The sequence below is a fragment of the Camellia sinensis genome, chromosome 3, assembly GCF_055761805.1.
Source record: "Camellia sinensis isolate YWXY chromosome 3, ASM5576180v1, whole genome shotgun sequence".
Lineage (NCBI taxonomy): Eukaryota > Viridiplantae > Streptophyta > Magnoliopsida > Ericales > Theaceae > Camellia > Camellia sinensis.
Genome location: NC_138963.1, coordinates 119,868,080 through 119,892,490, shown reverse-complemented (window position 1 = coordinate 119,892,490; position 24,411 = coordinate 119,868,080). Strand labels below are relative to the sequence as shown.

The following is a 24,411-nucleotide window of genomic DNA, read 5'->3' as shown; positions in this document are numbered from 1 at the left end:
TTACCAAGTTCAAATGCGCTCACAATTTGATATGGCCAACTTGAAATAAGTCAAACAATTATTTTATATACATATTTAAGTGGTCTCAACTCTTACATAATACATTTTTTAAGGTACATTTTGATTACATTATTAGAACACCCACTCATTCTTTAAGTTAACGAACATTTAACCCACAAAATTTAAACTTGACTTTTACTATAATTTATATATATATATATATATAATATACTCTTAGCATATAAATTTGGATAGTCTATTCCAAATACTCTTAAATAAATTTGGAGAGTCTTAACGAACCATTAAAAATTTGCCTAGTCATTAACTTTACGATCTCTAAATATTAGTTTTCATCTATCCACATACAAGGTAATTCAGGCCCAATTGAGCTAGACTATGAGGGCGATACCTTGAATTATCATAAAATATAATAAATAAAAATCATTTTATCCCATTATGGTTTGAGCCTCAAGTACTTTACTCCTTTATAGTTCAAACGTAGTTAGAAAGTTGTATGCCATTTTGGACCAAAGTGAAGCTTTTAACATTGTTTAAATGACTATAATATCCTCAAATTTTATGCTTTTTTATTTTGTTTTATTTTTATCTACTCTCAAATGCACATAATTTATAATTTCTAAAATTAATTTAATTAAATTAGAATAAATTATAAATTCTTAATTACTTATTATAATTCTAAAATTTTTAATCTAACAATTTTTTAGATCACAATTAATTTTAAATCCTTAATTATTTATTGTACACTACTAAAAAAAGTACTTTTTGCGACCGCTATAAGCCGTCGCAAATAATAAAAAAGCAGTCGCAAAAGACTTTTTGCGACGGCCCATGCGACGGCAAATGAGGGTCGCGAATGTGGGGGTGGCAAATACTTTTTGCGACCGCAAAATAACAGTCGCAAATTATTTGCGACCGTCTAACATACTTATAGCGACTGATATTTTGCCGTCGCAAAAGAGTTTAAAAAAAGCCTACAATGTATTAGCGACCATCTTCTTACCGTCGCAAAAAAAAAAAAAAAAAAAAAAACAAAAACAAAAACAAAACCTACAATCATATATATATTCAAATATTATATACCATAAACGTAAAGACATATTTGCAAAAATCTCAACATTCATCCATTATTTTTCATTTCTTCCCTCAATAAAATTCCCTTTAAAAAAAAAAAAAACCTATCCACAAATCATATAGATATGTCCAAAAAGATAAACAAATATCCCTAAAAGAAGAGGTACAAACACATTATTTTCCATTTCTTCCCTCAATAAGACCATATGTAATCATGGATTTGGGGCAGCTCACTAAACCAGAACCTGTTTAGGGGCCTTATAATTGGATTATGCGGACCATGAACACAGTCAACGGCAGCGATAGAGCCGTAGCAAAAATATATGTATTCCCTTGCACAACCTGCAAGGGTAGGCTCAAAAAAACTAGCTCTGTAGTGGACACCATAACAAACAAAATATTTATAGATTGCTATCAAGGCATTCAGCACCTGAGACCAGCTGCAATCCGCCCAGAAAAATAGTCCCCGCAGCCATTCTTCATGTCAATGATCTGCCAACAGTGCTTCAGGTTACTACCAACATTCTTTACAATTGTACCACCCATCTTCAATCTTGGAGAATTAGTAGAACCTGTCCAAAATTGTAAATGGAGTGAGTACAACCAAGCAGAACACTACTGGAAGAAGTGAACAAACAAGCAAAAAATTATAAAAAGAATTCATGACACTTGATACATCAAAAATTTTAAACAAAAGATGCAAGTGATTTGATCTCAAAAGAAATGAAGATCTGAACAATGCAAATGCCAAAACATTATGAACAGCTACAAAACAAGGGGGGATGGGTGGAAAGACATATGAACACTTAAAAAACTAATATAAAGCTTTCGATTTTAAAATAATCTGGCAGTTTCACCACAGAAAATTCTTACCAATTACAAGGGAGAAAACCCCCTCATCAAGGGTCTTTTTAAATGCCTTCAACATGCTTGATTGATAAGCCTGTTGTAAAGATATAACATCAACAAACGAAACTAACAAAGAATGCCAAATACACTATTAAGACTACTTGATTTTTTTATTCTACATCACATTCACAGTCACTTCCAAACACAAAATATACTCCACATGATGTTGCAGTTTATATACCAAATGGAGCCATTCTTAACCTTCATAAAAGTATCACAACTACAAAAGGTTGCAGAGTATTGAAGAAGACCAGAGTATTTCACTCCTCTGAACAATACGACAATTGTCTTCTCTTTTTTTTTAATTATAGAGCAAGATTGTAATTCCAAATAAAGGGATAAATATTTTTTTCCCATATCCATGGTCCAAGAGAAAATGCTAGTGATTTTAAGGAGTCCAGTAATTCGTTTTCTGTGGGGAGTTTTAGTTGGGAAATATTTATCTTCGTGGGCTAAAATCAAAACACAACTCAGAGAAAACTTGCCTGATTAATCAATAGGTCGAGTATGAACTTAGGAAAATTGTACTCAAACACCGTCACTCGAGATGACCAAAATGCCCTCTGCAACTATTTTTTTCTCAATGCCCTTGTATAGGTTTTGCAGTATCATAAGCCCATTCCCATATCTTCGATGATGCCTTTATAATCAAAGAAAGGTCTAGAAACTATAGATATAGTTCTATGATTGCAACTGCATTTGAGACAGAGGGACAAAGATTTTTGTCTATGTCCAATGTTAAGTTTGGCAAAACAATTTCATCCAAGACTATCCCATGTAAGCATGAATAGCAACATCACGTAGCCTATTACGTCGAAAGATAGATAATCAAATCAGTAATGTTATACCAACAATTTTTTTGTACATAAATTTCATGCAGACAGATGTAGCTTTTGTGATTGTTTTATTTCAAGTCAAAAAACTCATTATTGTAGTTCATGTTTGCAAAAATTTGCTACATCATTCTAGATGAATTTCATGAATAAAAAAAAAAAATTCATGTTTGTGAATCATTTTCGTAATTGAATTACTGTGATAGGGTCATCTAAGTAATTTTGTTGGCAGAACACCAACCTCTCCTAATTACCTGTCACCTTTGGCTGTCAGGGTAACCGTTGGAATGTTGTGTTCAGCCTTCAAATCTCCCGCCTATCTTCTCTCCTTTTTTCTTCTCACTTCACACCAAGTCATTGCTTCAAGATACAGAAAAACTCGTAACAGAAATATAAACATGAGAGAAAAGGAAGGGGGCGATAGAAGATAACCTCTAGGTGTCTAACCACCAGTAGGTAAGCCATCTCAAACTCCTTGACAATTCCTCTTGCACATCTCTTTCTTTCTTCAATACATACTAGTAATCAGCCATTGTGAGCTTGGCAGTTCTCAGATACTGAACTCAACGTACCCAATTTGTAAAAGTTGCATTAGATTAGAACCCAATTCTCATCTTCATCAATATTGATATATCAGCATTGCAGAGATGAGATTCGTCATGTCAGTTCTCTACTTTCTTGTATTCTTTTCTTATGCAGGTAAATTAGCAACCATCCCCCCCCCCCTTTCTCAAGCTTCAGTTTGGATTCAGCTGTATCTAATTCTTTTTTTATTTATTTTTATTTATTTTGAATTTCAGCTGCATATGATCCATTGGATCCCAACGGGAACATAACAATAAAATGGGATATAATGTCCTGGACTCCAGATGGCTATGTGGTGAGTGCCTACTACAATTTCAAAGATGATGATACAAATTTATATATGATTATTATTGATTGATATCATATGTTGACGAGGTTTTTGATGAATTGTTTACCTGCAGGCAGTTGTGACAATGAACAATTTTCAGATGTACCGGCACATCATGAGCCCTGGCTGGACCTTAGGATGGACATGGGCTAAAAAAGAGGTGATATGGTCTATGGTGGGGGCTCAAACCACCGAGCAAGGTGACTGCTCCAAATTCAAAGTGAATGTCCCACATTGTTGCAAGAAGAATCCTACTGTTGTAGATTTGCTTCCTGGTGTGCCTTACAACCAGCAATTTCAGAACTGCTGCAAAGGTGGGGTGGTGTCATCATGGGGCCAAGACCCCACATCTTCTGTATCGTCTTTCCAGGTCAGCATTGGGCTTGCTGGGACTTCAAACAAGACTCTAAAACTTCCCAAGAACTTCACTTTGCTAGGTCCAGGACCGGGGTATACCTGTGGCCCTGCCAAGAAGAATCCTACTGTTGTAGATTTAATTCTTCGGCTTCTACTATTAGTCAACAAGATCAGGAGAATACTGTTAATAACTTTACTGGATTTCCCAAAACAGAGCTTATTTTTAACTTTAATAGACTCCATACCTTCCTGCAACATAGGGTACTCCCTTAAGAGAACTATTTGGATTTTCTCCTTGTAACCCCAATATAATGTCGGTCATTTCTCGAACAATTTTGGGATCTTCACTATAGCTCTCATAACACCGACCCCATCTAGGGTCTCTACAAACCTATAAAAAAAAGGTTCCATGAAATGCTTGCAACCTTGGGAAGCAAAGAAATTCACTTAAAAACACCATATATAAATGACAATTTCTGATGGTTTGTATAATATGGTTACTTACTGCAATACAAGGAGCAAAGACGTAAGGAATCCCAGTAGCCCTGACTTCAAGAGCAGTTGCATAGCCTATTCTCCGCAAAAGCTCAGGATCCCTGGTGAAGTGAAGTATAATAGAATGATGCAATTTAGTTTTAATGTAACAACTTACTCAAACAGCCTACCACTGGCACAACCTAAAGTGCCAAATAAGATAGTATATGGAGAAGAAGTTTATATGAAATTTTGCTAGGGCAGCCAGCTTATTATAACTAAAACAAGCTTCATCACTGAGTTTCCCCTCTTGAAGATGGCCTAGGTAACTAAAGTTTAGGAGTTATGCTTCCATTTTTATGTTTTTGCAGGAATGTAATGAACAGTCAGTGCAGATACAAATTAATCAAGCCTTTAATGAACTGACATTGTTATTAGCTAGGACCTTCAATAGTACAATATCTAGTTTGCTCTGAAAATACAAGAAAAATTAGAAGCGTGGAAGGGGGTATACAAAATGCATTCATTCAAAGAAATTAAAATTTTCTACTTGCCTGGTTGCTCCAAGGGATATATGTTCATCATTGTTCACGAATGAATCTTCTATTGTCCACACCCTAGCGATACATTTGTTCCAAGGGATTTCGTCCATTAAGAAAATTATTGAAATTTTAGATCAATTAAAGAAATTGGAAGGTTCTTTCAAAGCAACTGATAACACCCACCCCCATCATAAAGAATAATAAGCATGATCAGCTATAAAATCAGCATATTCATAACCAAATAAAAAACTAATGCAGAAAAATGCATGAAAGATAAACATTACATTTCACATTGATTAAGCATTGACAGTTTGTTCGGTACACTTGACTGCCCATTTGACTTGCAAACAGAATTGCATGACTCCCCTTGCCTTTCTCCCACATGATTCAAAGCACAAAAAATTAAAACCAGCGAAAGATAGGAAATATAATAATCAGAGAACAAAAAAATAACCTAAATAGCTCACCTTCCAATGATAACATTAATTCCAACTATTCTTGCTTCCACAAGTGCATTAGTAGTCCCTATTGTATTGTATTATAGTTTTCAATTCAAGGATCGTATCATGCATCAAAATCCTAGTTGTGTGAATCGTGAATTGAATCAAATCAAGAATCAAAATCCAGAAGAGACTGTTTTTAGGTTTTTTTTTTTGTTTTTTTTTTTGATGACAAAGTATTGTGATTGAGATGACAAAAAATAAATACAAGAAAATTCGTCATAAAAGAGCAAGCAATTGTAGATGTAATTATTGAAAATTGTGTAATGGTAAGGAGAGAGCATAGATGATACCTCTGCGAGTCGACTCGCGCTCTCGGATTTTGTGATTCCAGGAGGATCATCTGTTCGTAAATTCTCAAAAGCAAAGAGAGAGAATAAAACTTCAATATCCATTATAGAAATCAATATATATATTGTAGAAATTAACATATAGAAGATAAGAAACCCTATCACTACCTAGAGCACATAACCCTATTGGACACCATACAAAAGCTAAATAAATTTGTATTTAATCACTACCTAGAGCTGTTAATATCATAATGCAGCCTTATGTCATATATATGGGGAGTTCAAGAAATGGTAATGGAGGAGGGAAGTCTTGTATGTGGCAAGACTTAAATCCTTTTTTTTGTTTTTTGGTGTATTAGAGGTCGTAGCTAGGGGGAGGGAAGTCTTGTATGTGACAAGACTTAAATCCTTGATTTTGTGGTGAACCAGTTCTACCCAACTGGATTGAGCAAGGATTTCATTTTGTGGTGAACCAGTCCTTGATTTTGTGGTGAACCAGTCCATGAATATGCAGTCATTAAATGATGTCATTTTAAGTCCATGAAGTGAACAGAAAACATATACAAAATAAGTCAAAACTATCTAACAACATAACATGATGCATTCCACAATAAGTCAAACAATTCCCCAATAATTTTTTTATTATTTATTTTATTTTATTTTTATGTCAGTGAAAAGAACACAGATTTTTGGGACTCTTTTAAACAGAATAAAACAACAATGAATTCTGAGCTACAAAACCAGATCAAGTACAGATATGAACTCAAAATAGAATGAGAACAAATCAAAACAAACTGAATAGAAAAACAAAGGAACTTTGACAGAGTTGGAATCTGAATGTGAAAAAAACAAGCAGCATAACCAGACAGACATTTAATCATAAGTTGTCATTGTAATTTGATCAATCCAAGTAGTTCAAAGAGTACCTATCATTCAAACTTCATTTGACTAACGCTAGATAAAATTACAAAGAACTGCAATCGTATTATTGTGATCCATATCAATTTGACTAACAAATACTGAATCTAAAGATAACTAAATTAATCACAATAAACCAAAGAACTCTGATCTACAAAACCAGATCAAATGTAATTTCAAACTCAAATGAGAATAAACAAATCAACAAAAAAAAACGTATTATTATAGTGCAAAAAATAAAAACAAAGGAATTCTCAGATACAAAACCAAATCAAGTACAGATATGAAACAAATCGAAACAAACTGCATAGAAAAAATAGAGGAAATTTGAAAAGAGTTGGTACCTGATTTGTACACAATGAAGCTCAAATACAGTCTCTGTGCATGTGCACAATGTAAGTGAATTTTGAGATAGATGAAATGCATGATAGGTGAGCTTACTCTGCTGCATTTGAGAACTCCAAGAGACCTTTTCATTGCGGTCTACTAGCAGAGTTAGGGTTTCTCTGTGATGAATCGCACAAAGTGCAGAGAGAGGTGTACACAGATACAGAGAGAGAGCGAGATTGTGCGAAAGAGAGATTCAGAGATCAAGAGAGGAAGAGAGATTAAGAGATCGAGACAGAAACAGTGAGATTGAGAGATCGAGGGAGAGATTCATACTGGTGGAGTTCTTCAGACAACGATGAGAGATTACGTAATTATTAAAATTTTAAGAGTGAAGTACCAATAAATCTCAAATAGTGATCTTATAAATTGTTTGGTCCTACATTTTTTCTTATAGACCCAAAGGCCACATTCTAGTGTGAATTACATAAAGAACCAAGCATAAACGCTCACGTGTTATGTGTTGAGGGACAAATATGTGTTTTCTTATAATGTTAAAATTACTAAACATAACACTTCAAAAAACTCCTTAGCATAATTTTTCAAATATAACACTCCAATGTAACACTTCAAAAACGTAAAACTCCAATGTAACACACTAAAAAACTCCTTAGTGCATTTTTCTCAAACGTAACAACGTAACATTCCAAAAAAACTCCTTAGTGTATTTTTCTCAAACATAACACTCCAATGTAACACACTAAAAAAACTTCTTAATATATTTTTCTCAAACATAACATTCCAATGTGTATTTTTTCCAAACGTAACCGTAAAACTCTTTTGTGTACTTTTCCATAATGTAACACCCTAATGTAATATACTAAAAAACATCTTATTCTATTTTTCTCAAACGTAACAATATAACATTTCAAAAAAAACTCCTTAGTGTATTTTTCCTAAACGTAATACTCCAATCAAAATAACATATAAAAACTCTTCTTTTCAAAAGTAGCACTCTAATGTAACACCAAAAGCCACACTAATAGAAATGTAGAATTCTATACTCGACAACCAACACTTCAGCCGCCAATCTCCTCAAAAAGAATTTTTCACACCTCATCTTTCCATTCTCATCCCAAAACGAATTAGAAAATTGAAAAAAATATATCACAAAATGGTATTCGCTTAAACTCAAATGACATCAAACCAAATAAATACAATTTTTCAAAATAAAAATGACTAATTGGTTCATAAGAAAATTCTTAAGACTAAATGGATCAACATTTCCCCATATGTGATTTATGGGTAAATTTTTCAAATTTTAATTTAATTATGTTTTAGAATACAATTAATCCTTAATTCTTAATTATTTATTAAAATTCTTAACATCTTAATCTAATTTTAATTGAATTGTGTTTTAGATTAATTCTTGATTATTATTTATTTTCTATTTTAATTAAATTAAATTTTAAATCAGTCCTTTATATTTTATATTATAGATCAATCATTAATTATATTTTAATTTAATTTTAATTAGCATCTTAATCTAATTTTAGATTTGAAAAATATGAGGGATAAAATTGTGTTTTTGTCCTGTTACTTTCACTTTATATTTTCAGAAAGCTAGGCCCTTTCAAATAAATAGCGTGTCTGATATACTTTTCGTTAATTTGAATGTAAAAATTAACGATAGTAGTTTAATTCAAAATTGTAAGAAGACTTTCAAACTATATTTAAAATGTATTGGGATAAAGTGCTTCCTCCAAAAAAAAAAAAAAAAAAAAAAAAAAAAAAGCTCAGGAAACCTCGACCTGGCCCATCCCAACCCAATTGACATGCCATAAAATCCCAACAATATTGGAACTCAGAAAAGTACCTTGAAAAGTATATTTAATTATCAAAGTTTTTACCCAACATTCATATGAGTGTGGGTCTATACTCATGTGTCTCACGCTGATGTGAGTGTTTGATAAAAAAATTTAATAATTTTTTCAAAATCATTGGCATTTTTCATTTATGAATTACAATCATTTTAAATGCGGTCAACATTCTGTCAACTTTAAATTTACACCATTCACCTCATTTTAAGATAAAATTCATAACGCAGATCATGCTACTATACACTATCCAACAAGGGGTGCGTACCATATGCAACTTATGACATTTGTTGTGTTGACATCACAAATGTCATAACTAAATCACTTCATGACTAAAAATATATATAAGGAGTCATAACTAAACAATATTTAAGGTATAACAAAAAAAAAATGTTATGATCAAAATAATAACTACAATAGATCATAACCAAGTCATAACTAAGAGTCATAATCAAACACAACTTGAGACATATAATAACCAAAGACCTCCTTGGTCATAAAAATTATAAGAAATCATAACTAAATACAAATATCATAATTGAAACGTAATACATGTTTTAAAATGGAGTGTATTATAGAATTTTTCATAACACAATGGAAAATGCTATATGTTTCAAATTTTTTACCAAATGAATGACCAAATGTTTTATATGGGTGTGGGGTCCATAAAAGTGTGGACCCACACTTATGTGACACATTTGGTCATTTATTTAGTAGAAAATTCGGTATCCCTAATATTACCCTAACACAATTTGATGCATTTTTCATAAAATCCACGTGCCCCATGAAATATGAAGTAACCCACCGGTCAAATGGGAATTGACTTACGTAGAATTCAACCAAACACTTGTACAGCTAATTTTCTTCACAAGTCAAAATGCTCAAAAGCTCCACATTCCACACTACCACCACCACCACCACCACTACTACTAACAAACATTTGTTGAAGTTGGTGTTGGACTTACAATCCAGACCAGACCAAAGGGAGCGTTGGATGGATATATATGTGTGTGTGTAGACCTTTGTTTAACTTTGTGACCCCCCAAATTATCAAACTTGATATGATATGGAAACATCAAAGCAAACAATCAACATTCCACTCTGTTTTCGCATTCTTCTTCTGTTGTTGCTCTGTCACATTGCAGCCTCCCGCACCATCGTCACACATCTTTACCCGGTTTTAATGGCACTCTTCCCTTCTCACTTGAGACCGGGTCAGTGAGTTTGTTGTTTCCTTCAATTCTTTCTCCCTGTTTGGTTGCTGAGAATGAAATTGAAAGATTTACTGAATTGTATTATGCAATGCAGATATGTGGGTGTGGGTGACATGGATGATGTGCAGCTGTTTTACTATTTTGTGGAGTCTCAGAGGAACCCTGCTCAAGATCCTCTAATGCTTTGGCTTACCGGCGGCCCTGGCTGTTCTTGCCTCTCTGCTTTCTTCTACGAAAGTGGTTCGTTTCTTACCATTTTTACTTACCTAACCAATACGTATATTATTAGAGAAAATTTTAATGTAACAGTGATACAATGTAATTATTAACACGTAAAATCATTGTCTAATAATAAATTACTATATGGGCATACAATAGTGAACCACATCGTGCTGTGCTGATGATAGGGTAGTTATTGAATTGTGTTGAATGATAGTTACATTAAATTTAATTAGTAGAATTCATGAATCCTGTATAGCTATACCACGATGATAACATGTTATCAACGTTAAAGTAATATCTTTTTCCTTCCTTTGAAAACTGCCAAATGACTTGGAAGATCTATCATCCATTAGTATTGATTTTCAGATCATTGTCAATTAGTAATGTGTTGGGTTTCTTTGTCTTGAAAATCCTTGTCCCTCTCTAATGTATCTCTCAGTCATGTAATATAATTTTTTTAACTTTGAAAAAATTATATTGTGTGATGCAAAGATACATAACCTGGTCCTTTCCTTCTTTTTTTTTTTTTTTTTTAATTACAAATGACATGACTTGCACACATTGCTTTGAAACTGAAACATCACTCTACAAAGGAAACTAGAGACCAAACTTAAATAAATAGATAAAGATAAGAAAAAAACAGCTTTCAGGTACATCAATTTATCTCATGCATTCATTCCTTTAGTCCAAAAAAAAAGACCAAACCAAGCCTAAAGTCCCATCCAATGGGGTCGGCTATAGGATTCATTGTCATAAGGGATCTGAGCGGCTTTTTTACGTATTGGCTATCGAATACCTAACACACAACCCTCCTTCTTAACCTGGCCTTGGGAACGGCGGAGTTGTTAACAACCCCGGCGGAGTTAGCCCAAAACAAAAAAGAAAAGAAAAGAAAAGGAATCTAATCAAGCTCAAATTATCATAATAAGGAAAACAAAAAAAAATTATTTGTGTAGTTCTGTATTCTAGGTTGTTAGATGTAGGAAAGAGGTATCAACACAAGTTCCAATTTTCTTTTATTTTTTTCTTTCTGTTTTCGAAAAAAATGTGGAAAAAGAAAAAGACAAAAGAAAGAGTACAACACCAGACCAATGGTTGTAATTGCAGTTCTTTAATATCTGTAAATTTGACATCAGGAGCTGCAATAACAGTAGTTAGTGAAAGAAAATCAATGTTCAAAACTCGAAACCATGCTACAGTTGAGTGAGTATATAGTAATGTTCTTGAACCCCCAATGAACTAATAAATAATTTTACTATATAGCAGCAAAAAATATGACCTACATTTTGCTTTTTCTTTTTTATTTATTATTATTTTTAAATGATTGCATATAGGTCCGGTATATTTCGAATTTGAGGGCTACAAAGGTGGCTTACCAACGTTGCGTTTAAACGAACATACATGGACTCAGGTGGAAGTTGTTCTAATCTTTATGCAAATTGTGCATTTTGTTAATTTATTACTTAAAACTGTTTAGAAATTTCTCTAGTTATGACTAAAAAGCGGTGACGATTTTTCACAGCGCGCAAATATACTATATGTAGATGCACCTGTTGGGACTGGATTCTCTTACTCAGAATCCCAAGAAGGTTACTATGTGGATGACTATAAATCAGCAAAACAGTCTTATGAATTTTTAATAAAGGTGTGTTTTGTTTTGTTTTCCAAAATATTATATATATCACCCATTCTAAACTTGAGTAATAGGCTGATTGATTTTATTGGTTTCTAACTGTGCTGTGTGCAGTGGTTGAAAAGCCATCCTGAATTTTTGGAAAATAATCTATACATTGGCGGTGATTCTTATTCAGGCATAGTAGTACCAATGGTCGTTCAAGAGATCATCGATGGTTGGCATCTTCTCAACTATCTTATTTGCACATACCAATCACAAAATGATCACACCATCTTATCACAAGGGATGTTGCCCCTCAAAACAATTTAGTTTCGAGGCTTTGAGACCAAAATCACTGCCATTTTGAGGCGCAACACCGCTGCCACTAGTGGGGACCCCAAAAATCCGTTGGACCATCAGTTCTTAATATTTGTTTTTATTCATTATGGTTTTGCAGGTAATGAATTGGGAAGGCAGCCATATATGAACCTTAAAGTAAAAGAACCTAACCTGGAACTTGAATTTTCTTTCAATTTAGCCAACTTCAAACTGAACATTTTCATATGCTCAACATTTAGAATTGGGAATGTTCCTTCCTATGTCAAAAAATGATTATATTTTCAAGGTTCCTAAATTATAGTCCGCTGTGATGTTCTTAAAAATGCTGTCAGGGATATATTCTTGGAAATCCAGTGACGGATTCATATGTCGATGACAATTCAAGAATTCCATTTGCTCACAGGCTAACACTTATTTCTGACGAACTATATCGGGTGAGTTCATGTTTCATCTTCTTGTTTTCTTTCGTTATAAGTTTGTTAGGTTTTTGTAATTAGCAATCCCGTTTGACAAAATTCCTTTTAGTTGTAATTTTATTTGCTCTTTTGTTTTAGTAAGGCTATGAGTGTTTAGATGCAAATCCAACCCGAATTATGCTTATGTAGAGGAGTTTGTACTAACATTTCGGATCTTGAGCATTCCTTATTTACCACTTCACTGACTATGCCCCTGGCGGATCCAGGGGCTAAGCGGGGTCAAGGGGTAGCGCGCTCAAGTAGTCATTTGTGTGCTCGAGCGGTAAAGTGGTTTACCTAGTATCTCTGCCTACGTTTTGAACTTCTGGGAGGCAAGTTTTATCACTCGAGCGATAGATGTTGTGCTCAAGTGGTTGGCCTATATCACTACAAAAAAATTGACTTTTTGCGACGGTAAAATACCGTCGCTAATACTCCTAATGCGGTCGCTAATACTTTTTGCGACGGCAAAATGACTTTTTGCGACGGCAAAGAGGGGGGTCGCAACTGCAGGGGTTGCAAAAGAGTTTTTGCGACGGTAAGTGCCGTCGCTAATGTTTTGCGACAGCATTTTTTGCCTTTTTGCGACGGCACCGTGCAGTCGCTAATAACGTTTGAAATTTCTCAACTTTTTTGCGACGGCCCTATTTTACCGTCGCTAAAAATGTTATTTGAGACGGCAAAAAATACCGTCGCCAATAGTCTTTTTTTAAAAAAAAAACACTTTTTTTTGCGACGGTGTGGTGCCGTCGCAGAAAATATAAAAAATATAAAATTTTCTATTTTTTGCGACAGTATAATGCCGTCGCAAAAAATATTAAAAAATAATAAATTTTCTATTTTAAATAATAAAATTTCTATTTTTTGCGACAGTATAATGTCGTCGCAAAAAATAAAACCTTTTCTATTTTAAATAATAAAATTTCTATTTTTTGCGACAGTATAATGTCGTCGCAAAAAATAAAACCTGTAACAAAATTAATAAAAATATTAAAAATTTTTATTTTTTCCGACGGTAGTGCCGTCTCTCTCTAAGAGCTGATTATTTACATTCTATTCACAAAAACATCATAACAGAAAATAAAAATAAAAATAAAAATTTCAATTGATCAAACCATCAAATTCAATATTTTACAAAGAACAATTAAACTGTACATGTTCATAAAAGCATATTTAAATTATAAAATTCACCCAAATCCTAAAAAAAAATAAAATAATAAAATAAAATCTAAAATTCACCAATCAACACATTGGATATTTAAATGCTCTTACAAAAATTAAAAAATTTCCAACAAGATCTCAATTTTGAACCTATTTGAAAAATCAAGCTCCAAATTCCTTACTTCTAGAATCAGATCTTCCCCTCGGCAAAATTTATCCTTTTGACCTACAAATAAATAGATAACAGTTACAATATGAAACATGCCAAAATTTAAAATAAAAATCGCCCTATATATAGATAGAAGGAACAAAAACTGAAATCAAAATTTAAAATAAAAATTCAATTATATAATAAGGATTAATTTGGACATAAAAAATATGTGCCATAGTTTCGCCGGATGAAATGTATGCTTTATATAATAAAATAGATAATTCATATCCTTGGGTCATGGTCAATTATAGAATGTGGAGTGAAATGTTATTTTGACCATTGAACCACTAGCAAGCCCATTCTTCCAACCTTTTAAATATATGAAATTTAACAAGACCATCAAGACCTGTAAGTGTACCACTCTAGCATTGTCTTGACACTTGTCAATGGTGTTTTTTGCGCAACACCTCTTTTTTCCAATGCATGTTCTCACATGTTCCCTTTGTGTTGCTTAGCAATGTAGGCCTGATGATTTCTTGGCTTCAATTATTCTTTTCAATCTTCAAGCTTAATCTTTTTTTTTCTTTCTTTTTTTAACAATTGGTGGGAGGAGATAGGGGAAAGAAAATTCCATCGCACAGCAATGAGGACTTGAACCCCAATTTATTAATAACCCCATTTGCATGCATGGACCCTAATTTATTGATAGGACAATTAACACATGATACAATTAATATACAGAAGAGAGTTGTAACTTACACCGGTGATGTTGACAGTAGAAATTCTGGTTGTAATCTTTGTAGCAGTATCCCACAGAAGGGGCATAATGGTTTTGAAAGTAGTTCTAGCCTTCAAGATTCAGTAGAGATCTTGAAATCTGAAGGATAAGAGGGCATTCTGAATAGAGCCTGGGGTCCCATATTTGAAGTCCGTCTCTGACAACACAAGCAAAACCATGAAGTAGTAGTAGTAGGGCAGACCTGCATGGAAGCAGCACACCGGAACAGTTTGTGTCTCTGACTAACTCCATCGCTGCAATTCACACCTCGGCAGAAAGCATATTCTGTAGATTCAAATGGAACAGGTGCTGAACAATAGCTACATTGCTCTTCTGCTACAAATTGGTGTATGGAGTGGAGCCCGCTGTTGAAGAAAATACAGATTATAAGATCGTATTGAATAATAAGAAAATAATGTGTGTGTCAGCAGGCAATATTCAATCATACAACAAAGCCTGGCACTTTGAAAGTGTCGTGTTCTATAAGCACCTAAAACATTCAAAAAAATAGTAGACCGTCATTACAACCATCTGTTCGACTCTGAAAGAACCATGCAACTCACGGGAAAGGATTTCCTCTTGAAATTAGAAGAATATTACAAACACACTAAACTACGGAATGCTTCATGAAGCAGAAATTGGATACTGACAATACGGTAGGCAGCCTTGAGTTACTGCTATCAAAATTGTTATAAGGCTCTAAAACATGTAAAGGAGAAGGCAAGTATTATTTTTCTTTGCAAAAAAATTCTCCCTTTAAGAACTCCTTATTGTTCCTTTTAAATACTAAGAAGTTCAGGGAAACATAGGAAAATCAATGGTCATGCATTTTCTAATACGAATTTGGCATTACCAGGGACAATATAATGGATAAATTAACAAATGGCCTTGCTATAGATCAATATTCTTACACTAAACAAAAATTCTTACACTTAAACACTGTTGTTTTGCTTCGGTTGCCTTGGCTCACTCAACTCTATCCCAATACAAAATCAACCAAATCAGCCCTAAAAAGTAAAAGCCATAAAAAAAAATCAATTATTCTCATACAAGTACTCATTGATTGAAATAACAACCTCATAGTTCGCACCCCCTTATTTTCTATCGAAAGTAATTTTTAGTTCTAGTTTTCCCAACAAGAATGTGAATTCCACTGGTGAAGGGAAGTATTAACACTTATACTTTCAAGCATTTGAATCTAAATCAAAGTGTCTGAGAGCAAAGCTCTAGCTCTTCATTAACCATAAATTGTAGTGTGACAATTTATCATTCTATTTTCCTTCATTGTTACAATCCCTAGTTGTGGAAAAGTGCAATCAGTGAAAAACAATTGGATATGCCAAAGTTTTTGTCAAGGTCAAACGAGTGTAGAACGCAAGGTTTACCGTTGATTTACTGGCATTTACTTCAACTGAGGCTCTGATCATCCACCTCTAGATCGAAGACTGAAGCAGAACAAGAGACATTGCAGAGAGAGAGAGAGAGAGAGAGATGTGAAGTGTAATCAGAGTTGAGAAAGCTAATGCTATGTTTTGGATCTTGTTTTGTAATTACTTATTATTCATATCGAGTAAACAGCCAAAAAGTAGAATTTTCTTCTTTTTTTTTTGACAATTATATATTGTTGATTTTCTTCTCTTTCACTCAATCCAACCCAAAAAAAAAAAAAAAAAAGCAAAAAATTACTTCTTTCACTGAGTTTTCTTTCACCATCTTTTCATTTTCTCTCAACAAATCTAAGATCTAAACATAACAAGTCAAATTTTTTAGCGAGACACTAACGACATTCATATTTCGTACAAAAACTCTCTTGGAGGCATGGTGAGCTACACCAAACCTCAACAAGAAGCTTCGCAAATTAAGACAAATACTAACATTAAAAAAAATAATAATAAATAAAAAAGCATACAAATACACATAAATTTTAAACATTCACATCTACATATGCACACAGAGAGTGAGAAAGAGAGAGAGAGAGATTAGACCTTGAATTTCTCAAAGCTTTTAGTGATCTGGAAATCTAAAGCTCACAAAAATCCGGAACAGAGAGAGGCACTATTATGTATCTCTAATTCTATATAAATATAAATGTAACAGATCAAAAACCCCCCTATATACACTCACAGATGTATATATATATATGTGTGTGTGTGTGTGTGTGTGTGAAAACCCCCTATATCCGAAATCCCGACACAGAGAGAGAGAGAGAAAGAGAGAGATACCCTTTGAAATCGGCGGTGAGGGAAGATCGCCGGTGAGGGAGGAGTGGCGGTGAGGGGCGAGCAACCGTCAACGTCGTTTGTGAGAGAGAGAGAGGGGGAGGCAGCAGCGGCGGTAAGGGAGGAGGATCGACAGTGAGGTACGAGCGACGGTGAGGGAGGATCGGGAGTGAGGGAGGATCGGCGGTGACGGATGATCGGCGCCGTCGTTGTGTGAAAGAGAGAGAGGAAGGCGAAACCCTAGATGGAGAGAGAGAGAGAGAGAGAGAGAGAGCGAGCAGGAGGAGAGGAAGGCGAAACCCTAGATGGAGACGGCTGTGTGTGTTTGTGTTTGTGTTGTGTTTGTTGTGTCAAACAAAACCCTACACACACCCACAAATAGTTAATGAATTTTTTATTAAAATAAAAAATTATTAAAATAATTTTTATAGTTGATGAATTTTTTTTTTTCATTTGGTAAAGTTAAAAATTTATTTGTTTTATATTTATTTTAATGAGGGGGTAAGAACAGATTAGGGATTTTTGGGTTTGAGAGATTGGGGATTTTTTTGCTTTTGGGGGCGAGGGAGCGGGAAAGCTAAAAAAAGAGGGGCGGGAACAAAAAAATTTTTAATGAAAAAAAGGTGAAAGAGAGATGGTGGTGGTGGTGGTGATAGCGAAAGAAATTAGTGGTGAAGTTGTGGTAGTGGTAATGTAAATGGAGTGGCAGGGGTGAAAGAGAGGTAATGATAGTAGTAGTAGCAGTAGTGGTAGTAGTGGTAGTGGAGTGGTGGCAATGGTAGTAGTAATGGTAGTCGTAGAGGTGAAGTTGGTAAAAGAGATGAGTAGTGAGAGAGAGAGAGAGAGAGAGAGAGAGAGAGAGATGAGTGAGAGACAGATAGAGGAGAGAAAGCGAGAGAAAGAGAGAGAGATGAGTGAGAGACAGATAGAGGAGAGAAAGCGAGAGAGAGAGACAGAAACAGAGTGATGAGCGAGAGAGAGACAAAGTGGTCGTTAAAAGTGCATTTTCTTGTAGTGGAGAGGTCAGTAAATAGAGAAGCGATGAGGGAGAGAGTGAGTAATGTGAACACAATGGGGGAGATAGACAAACAGACAGACAGACACATAGAGAGAAAGAGAGAGAAACAAAAGAGTGAGAGACAAACAAACAGACACAGAGAGAGAAAGAAAGAGAGAAAAGTGATAAGTGAGAGAGAGATAAAGAGAGAAAGAGATATAGAGAGAAAGAGATATAAAGAGACAGAGAGACAAAGAGAGAAAGAGATAGAGAGAGACATATAGAAAAATAGAGAGAAACAAGAGATGAGAGAGACATATAGAAAGAAAGCGAAAAGAGATGAACGAGAGAGAGAATAGAAAAATAGAGAGATAGAGAGAAGAGAGAAGAGAGATGAGCGAGAGAAACAGAGAGAGAAAAAAGAGATGAGCGAGAGAGACAGAGAGAGAGAAGAGATGAGAGAGATAGAGAGAAGAGAGATGAGCGAGAGAGACATAGAGAGAAGACAAATGAGAGAGATAGAAAGAAGAAAGATGAACGAAAGACACACAGAAAGACAGACAAACAGACAGATAGACAAACAGACAGAGAAAGAAGAGTGATGAGTGAAAGAGAGAAAGAGAAGAGTGGTGGTAGTTAAATGGCATTTGCAGTAGTGGTAAATGTGGTAGAGAAGATGAGTGGTGAGAAAGAGAGATGAGTGAGAGACGAATAGAGAAAAGAGATAGAGAGACAGAGAAAGAGACAGAATGATGAGCGAGAAAGAGACAAAGTGGTCGCTAAAAATGCATTTTCTTGTAGTGGATCGATAAATCGAAAGGGAGCTCAATAAATAAAGAAGACAGATAATTCAAAACTTAATTCAAATCAATTTTTTAAATATTTTAAAAATATTTTAATTTTGTGAGAGACAGATAAAGAAGAGAGATAGAGAGAGACAGAGATAGAGTGATGAGCGAGAGAGAGAGAGATAGACAAAGTGGTTGCTAAAAGTGTATTTTCTTATAGTGGATCGATAAATCGAGAAGGAGCTCGATAAATAGAGAAGATGGGAGTAAGAGAGTGAACAAGGTGAACATAGTGAGGGAGAAATAGACAAATAGACAAGTAGACAGAGAGAGAGTGAGAGAAGAGTGATGAGTGAGAGAGAGATAGGAAGAGAGAGATAGACAGAAAAAGAGATAGAGAGAGAGAGATGGAGAGATAGAAAAAGAGAGAGAAACAAGAGATAAGCGAGAGATAGACAAAAAGAAAGAGAAATAGAGCGAAAAGAGATGAGCGAGAGAGAGACACAGAAAAAGAGAGAGACAGAAAGAGAAGAGAAATGAGCGAGAGAGATAGAGAGAGATAGAAAGATAAGAGAGAGAGAGAGAAAAAAGAAATGAGAGAGATAGAGAGAAGAGAGATAGGCGAGAGACACAGAGAGAATGAGAGAGAGAAACAGGCAGACATAGAAAGAAGAGTGATAAGTGAAAGAGATAAAGAGAAGAGAGAGAGAGATAGAGACAGAGAGACGGGAAGATGAAAAAATGAATGAAAAGAGAAATGGTATATCAAAAGAGTAAGACGACATTATTTTTTTTAATTTTTTTTGCGACAGAAAAATACCGTTGAATTTATTCAAACCATTTTGTGACTGTATATATATGATGCTATCTCAAAACCGCAATCACTATGCTAGGTTAGAGTTTTTCAAAAACTCTTTTGAGAAAATTAAACTTTCTTGTTTTCCGTGTTATATTGTTTTTACTGAATTTTTTTAAATATTTTAAGTATTTTTTAAAATTTTTAGACACACCTAACATAAATACACCTAAAAATTAAAAAAATTGTAAAAAAAATCTTTTAAAAATTCACTAAATACCAAAAATACAATAATTCAATACATTTTTTTGTATTTTTATGTATTTATTAATTTTTAAAAATATTTTTTCGTAATTTTTTTATTTTGTAGATACATCTAAGTAAGGTACATCTAAAAAAAATATTTAAAATTTTAAAAATATTCACTAAAAAAAAACACGAAAGTCACTTTTTGCGATGGCAGAAAATGCCGTCTCAAAAAAGCAGAGTATTTGCGACGGCACCATTTACCGTCTCAAAAAAGCAGAGCATTTGCGACGGCACTATTTGCCGTCTCAAAAAATGAGAGTATTTGCGACGGTATTTAGTGCCGTCGCAAATGCTTTGCTTTTTTGAGACGGCAAATGATGCCGTCGCAAATACTCTGCTTTTTTGAGACGGCATTTTCTGCCGTCGCAAAAAGTGACTTTTTGAGACGGCAAGTGTGCCGTCGCAAATAGTTCCGTCTCATATACCCAGTTTTCTTGTAGTGTATGTTTGCATTGCCTTACACTGCTCGAGTGGTAACGTGGTGGCTCGAGTGGTCTTCATGACTCTGTTTAGTATGAAGTGCGCTGTTTGCTAGTTTTAGGGTTTAACTCGTCCAGATTCTCAAAGAGGAGTAAAATACAAAGTTTACTATATTGGAAGGTGTTTTATGTTAGTTTTCTTGATGTATAGAGGGTGATCGATTGATCAATGAACTACGTATTGACAAACATTAAGGGTTATTTTGTTCTTCCATTCACTAAAAGAGAGAGAAGTGTTTTTCGGTAGATTCTGAGGAACTTGGGCCTGAAGCTTTGGTAGATTCCAGAGTGGCTCATAATTGTGGATTCGACATCGACGTTGTGGATTCAATATTGAGCAAAGCAATTCCATGGTGAAGACAGTAGTGGAAGAGGCACATCGGGATCGGTTCAATTCAAGCTTGAATTCACTAAGTAATTGAGAATTCTCGTGTATAATTCTTTTTGTTTTCTTAATGGATTGTTTTGTGGCTTTAGCTCGTGGTTTTTTTATTTATTTATCACAATTGGAGGAGTCCAATTGTGGCTTTTTCCACATTAAATCGTTGTGCGGATTTGTTGTTGATTGTTTGATTGGGATTACTATTCATTGTTTAAAATTGAATCATAATCACAAATCAATAGCTCCAGGGTTTTTAGGATTTTCAAAGTTCTTCCTCAAGTCTTCATGGAACCATAGTAAATAGATTCGTAGACACAAGATGCTGAAAAATATTAGGTATGTTTGGTTAATTTAATAGATTTGTGCATTTTCACATGCTGAAACTTTAGAGGTCTTGTTTCAAAAAGGCCTTTTAGCAACAATAAGCATTTTGGTAAAGGGTCTATGGAAATTTCTTCCAAGCATTTTGGTTATGGGTTTTTCTATTTTTTTTTTCTTTCCCCACATCCATTTTCAAGAAAATCTTTGGACACCTCTGTTAATGGATCTTTTAATTTTTGTGTTCTTTCTGTCTTTTTTTTTCTGCTCAGTTTCGTTCAATAGTTTTATACTTCATACAATCATGAAACTTATCATTTGCTCTGTTTGCCTTTGTGCATATCGCTTGACTAATTGTCCCTGGTTTTCAAGCCATCAAGAACCATAAGATCAAATATTACATTAAAAAGCTCATATCTTTCAATTGAATGGTATCATTCTAAAAGATCCGCAATCTTTTTTGAATTTTCAAGGCAGCAAAAGCAAGTTGCAATGGTGATTATGTGAATATAGATAATGAAGATTGTGAATTAAATATGGAAGCCATCAATGAGGTTAGAGGGACTATCATTTTTTTATTTATTTTTCTTCTCAGTCTTTAGTTTGAAGATACTGAGAACAAGGATTATATTTTGAATATACATTTGATCCTAGACATAAAGTTGGCACATGTTTTGGAACCTTATTGTGGGTACGCATCCCCAAGACCACATGATCGAAAATGGCGTCAAAGATCTCTCAAAGAGCACTCTAAAGATCCCCTCCGCTTACAACGAATTGGTCCTGCATTTTTTTGCCGGGTAAACCTACCTTGTAACACAAAAATTCTCGTTTAATTTTTCTTTTGGCATGCAATTTCATTTCTTATTTAGTCGAATAACATAATACAAAACCCAACTAGTCTTCTTCTTTTATAGGATTACCTTTATGTTCTCTCCGAGATATGGGCAAATAACGAGGCTGTCCAAGAAGCTCTCAATGTTCGATCAGTATGTAGAACTAATGAAACATCAAATTTCATATACTGGAGAAAAGAAAATTTTGATCAGTAAAATTTTTATGACACTAAATATTGAACAGGGGACAACAGGAGTTTGGCAGAGATGCAATGGCAGCTTAGCTTATACAGAGGATGTAACAAGTAGTATTGCTTATCATTAGAATCTAACTGCAGCTTCCCTCCGAGCTTTGATATTCAGGTCAAATCTTCTTCTTTTTTTTTTTGTGTGTGTAACTTCTTGGTTAATTTCCATTATTTTGCAAAATCTCAAACGTTTTATAGAGTTACCGCCTATCAAGAAATAATATTTAGAGTTTCAAATACAAAGCCAAAGGTGGCCAGTATAAGAAAAATTTGATCTTAATTATCTTTCTCTTGATTTAAAATGATCTCTTTTGCTAACAATTTATTGAGTCCTAATACATCAAGAATTACACCTACAGGATTTGGGAAACTATAATCCCTTAAAAGCACTGTTACATTAGTACTCATTGAATGAACTTTTTTTTGGTTTTTCAAATTCTATGCAGTGGTGATCATGATATGTTAGTTCCACACATCGGTACACAACAATGGATTAATACTCTAAATTTGACTCTGAGTAATGTTTGGCGAGCATGGTTTGTCGATGCTCAAGTTGCAGGGTGGGTTTTCTCAATCTGCTCATTTTTTACTTTTTATTTTTTATATCTACCTCTTTCTTCTTCTCTTTCATGTGGGCATACATGTGCAATTTGACATATATATATATATATATATATATTGTACATTGAAATGTGTTCACAATCTTAACCTTATTTTTTCATGTAGATATTTGAGGAGGTTTACAAAAGACAATTATGCTTTGACGTATGCAACTGTGAAGGCAAGTTATCAAAACCTTTCCCTTTGTTTCTTCTCTCCATTATCTACAGCTTGAAAATAATGACTTCAAATGTATTTTATGTTAGATTTCAATAGAAACCCCAAATCCCAAGCTTGTTGTGGAATAATCCAAATGAGCAAACAAAAGCAAGAAGAAGGAAAAAAAAATCAATCACACAAACAAGAAAATACACAAATAGTTCAACAAGATTGTCTACGTTTACGGCTCACACTAGTTTCACTACGTCAGAAAAACAAAAGAGAGAGTACAACAGCGGCTGCTACAGAACACAACATTGTATAATGCTAGGGTTTACGTCAACAATTACCAAAAACCCAACAAAGATCTCATGTCAGACCAAAAGAACAAAGCAATAATAATAGTAAACGAGAACCTAATGCCATTAATATTGACAATCTAAGTAGTAGAGAGCCCTATAGCAGTTGTTGTCTTACGCCTCCAATCTTTTCTTACTCTTGTCTCACACACTGATGAGAAAGAAGAGGCTAGAGCCTGGAGTCTGGACTTCAATCACATTTATGAAGTCCCAATTCTATATTTGTCTATTCATAAATATATAGAATTTGAAGTAGGCTTTTAAATTGATTTTTATAGTGCATGTAATACGAAAAAAATATGTGCTTTTAGAGACGGGCTTGACTGACACCACTCAAATTTTAGTTGGTAGTACTATACATATGATCTATGTAGGCTCATCTAAAAATAAATAAACAAATAAAATCTAACATTTTATGTATATTGTACAGGGGGCAGGTCATGTAGCTCCAGAATACAAGCAAAAGGAATGTTACACCATGATCGATAGGTGGTTTGCTTATTATCCTCTGTAATTTACAACTAACTTCCTCTGCTTGCTATCTATGTATCACTAGAAATTCGGCTCCTCTTCATTTCTAGTGTTAAAACTACTATCTGCTAATGCCATGTATTCTTGAGCTTGAGATACAAACCAAAACAACAACAATGAATGTGTCTCAGTTCATAATTTTTTTTTAAAGTAAGTGTATCCATGAATTCGGATATGGATTTGGATTTTGGATTTATCATGTTGGACATGAGACTTGGATTTGAAATCAGTAAGTTGTGACACTTACGTCTACAAATTGATACATTGAATGAGTTAGTACTTTTCAGTTAATAAATGGTTCTTGAAAGTTCTTACAGATGGTAATTTCCATTAATTTCATAAGGATTTCACATAATTTTTTTTTTCATTTTTAATTTGGCATGTTTCTAAATACATGTGTTATGTTTTATAATTATTGGCTAT

The 24,411-nt window shown here is 34.1% G+C and overlaps 1 protein-coding gene, 1 long non-coding RNA gene and 1 pseudogene across 21 annotated transcripts; 1 reads left to right on the top strand and 2 right to left on the bottom strand.

Annotated features, from left to right (window-relative positions):
• Positions 1-1,058: 1,058 nt before the first annotated feature.
• On the bottom strand, positions 1,059-7,515 carry LOC114316032 (beta-glucosidase C-like). 19 transcript variants are annotated; one of them, XM_082920610.1, is made up of 12 exons: positions 7,173-7,515; positions 5,914-5,976; positions 5,405-5,491; positions 5,133-5,195; positions 4,610-4,700; positions 4,350-4,495; positions 3,815-4,258; positions 3,267-3,391; positions 3,076-3,176; positions 2,487-2,806; positions 1,966-2,035; positions 1,059-1,664 (listed from the first exon to the last, which is right to left on the bottom strand). In XM_082920610.1, the coding sequence occupies exons 1-7, from the start codon at positions 7,277-7,279 to the stop codon at positions 4,045-4,047; spliced, it is 771 nt and encodes a 256-aa protein (XP_082776736.1). In that variant the 5' UTR covers positions 7,280-7,515; the 3' UTR covers positions 1,059-1,664; positions 1,966-2,035; positions 2,487-2,806; positions 3,076-3,176; positions 3,267-3,391; positions 3,815-4,044. The 19 variants fall into 19 exon arrangements, with proteins under 19 accessions (XP_082776736.1, XP_082776735.1, XP_082776732.1 ...); XM_082920609.1 differs by having other exon boundaries at positions 3,089-3,176; XM_082920606.1 differs by having other exon boundaries at positions 3,076-3,391.
• Positions 7,516-10,083: 2,568 nt separating this feature from the next.
• On the top strand, positions 10,084-24,104 carry LOC114273588 (serine carboxypeptidase-like 13; annotated as a pseudogene). Its single transcript, XR_014364442.1, has 14 exons — positions 10,084-10,246; positions 10,341-10,486; positions 11,803-11,879; positions 11,991-12,113; positions 12,216-12,318; positions 12,541-12,578; positions 12,755-12,856; positions 21,729-21,809; positions 21,879-22,055; positions 22,173-22,244; positions 22,336-22,454; positions 22,786-22,899; positions 23,066-23,120; positions 23,888-24,104. The product of XR_014364442.1 is annotated as a serine carboxypeptidase-like 13 (transcript).
• LOC145822750 (uncharacterized) lies at positions 13,983-17,535 on the bottom strand. The gene is made up of 3 exons (XR_014364444.1): positions 17,190-17,535; positions 14,949-15,332; positions 13,983-14,264 (listed from the first exon to the last, which is right to left on the bottom strand). It is a non-coding gene; the product is annotated as an uncharacterized LOC145822750 (long non-coding RNA).
• Positions 24,105-24,411: the final 307 nt, after the last annotated feature.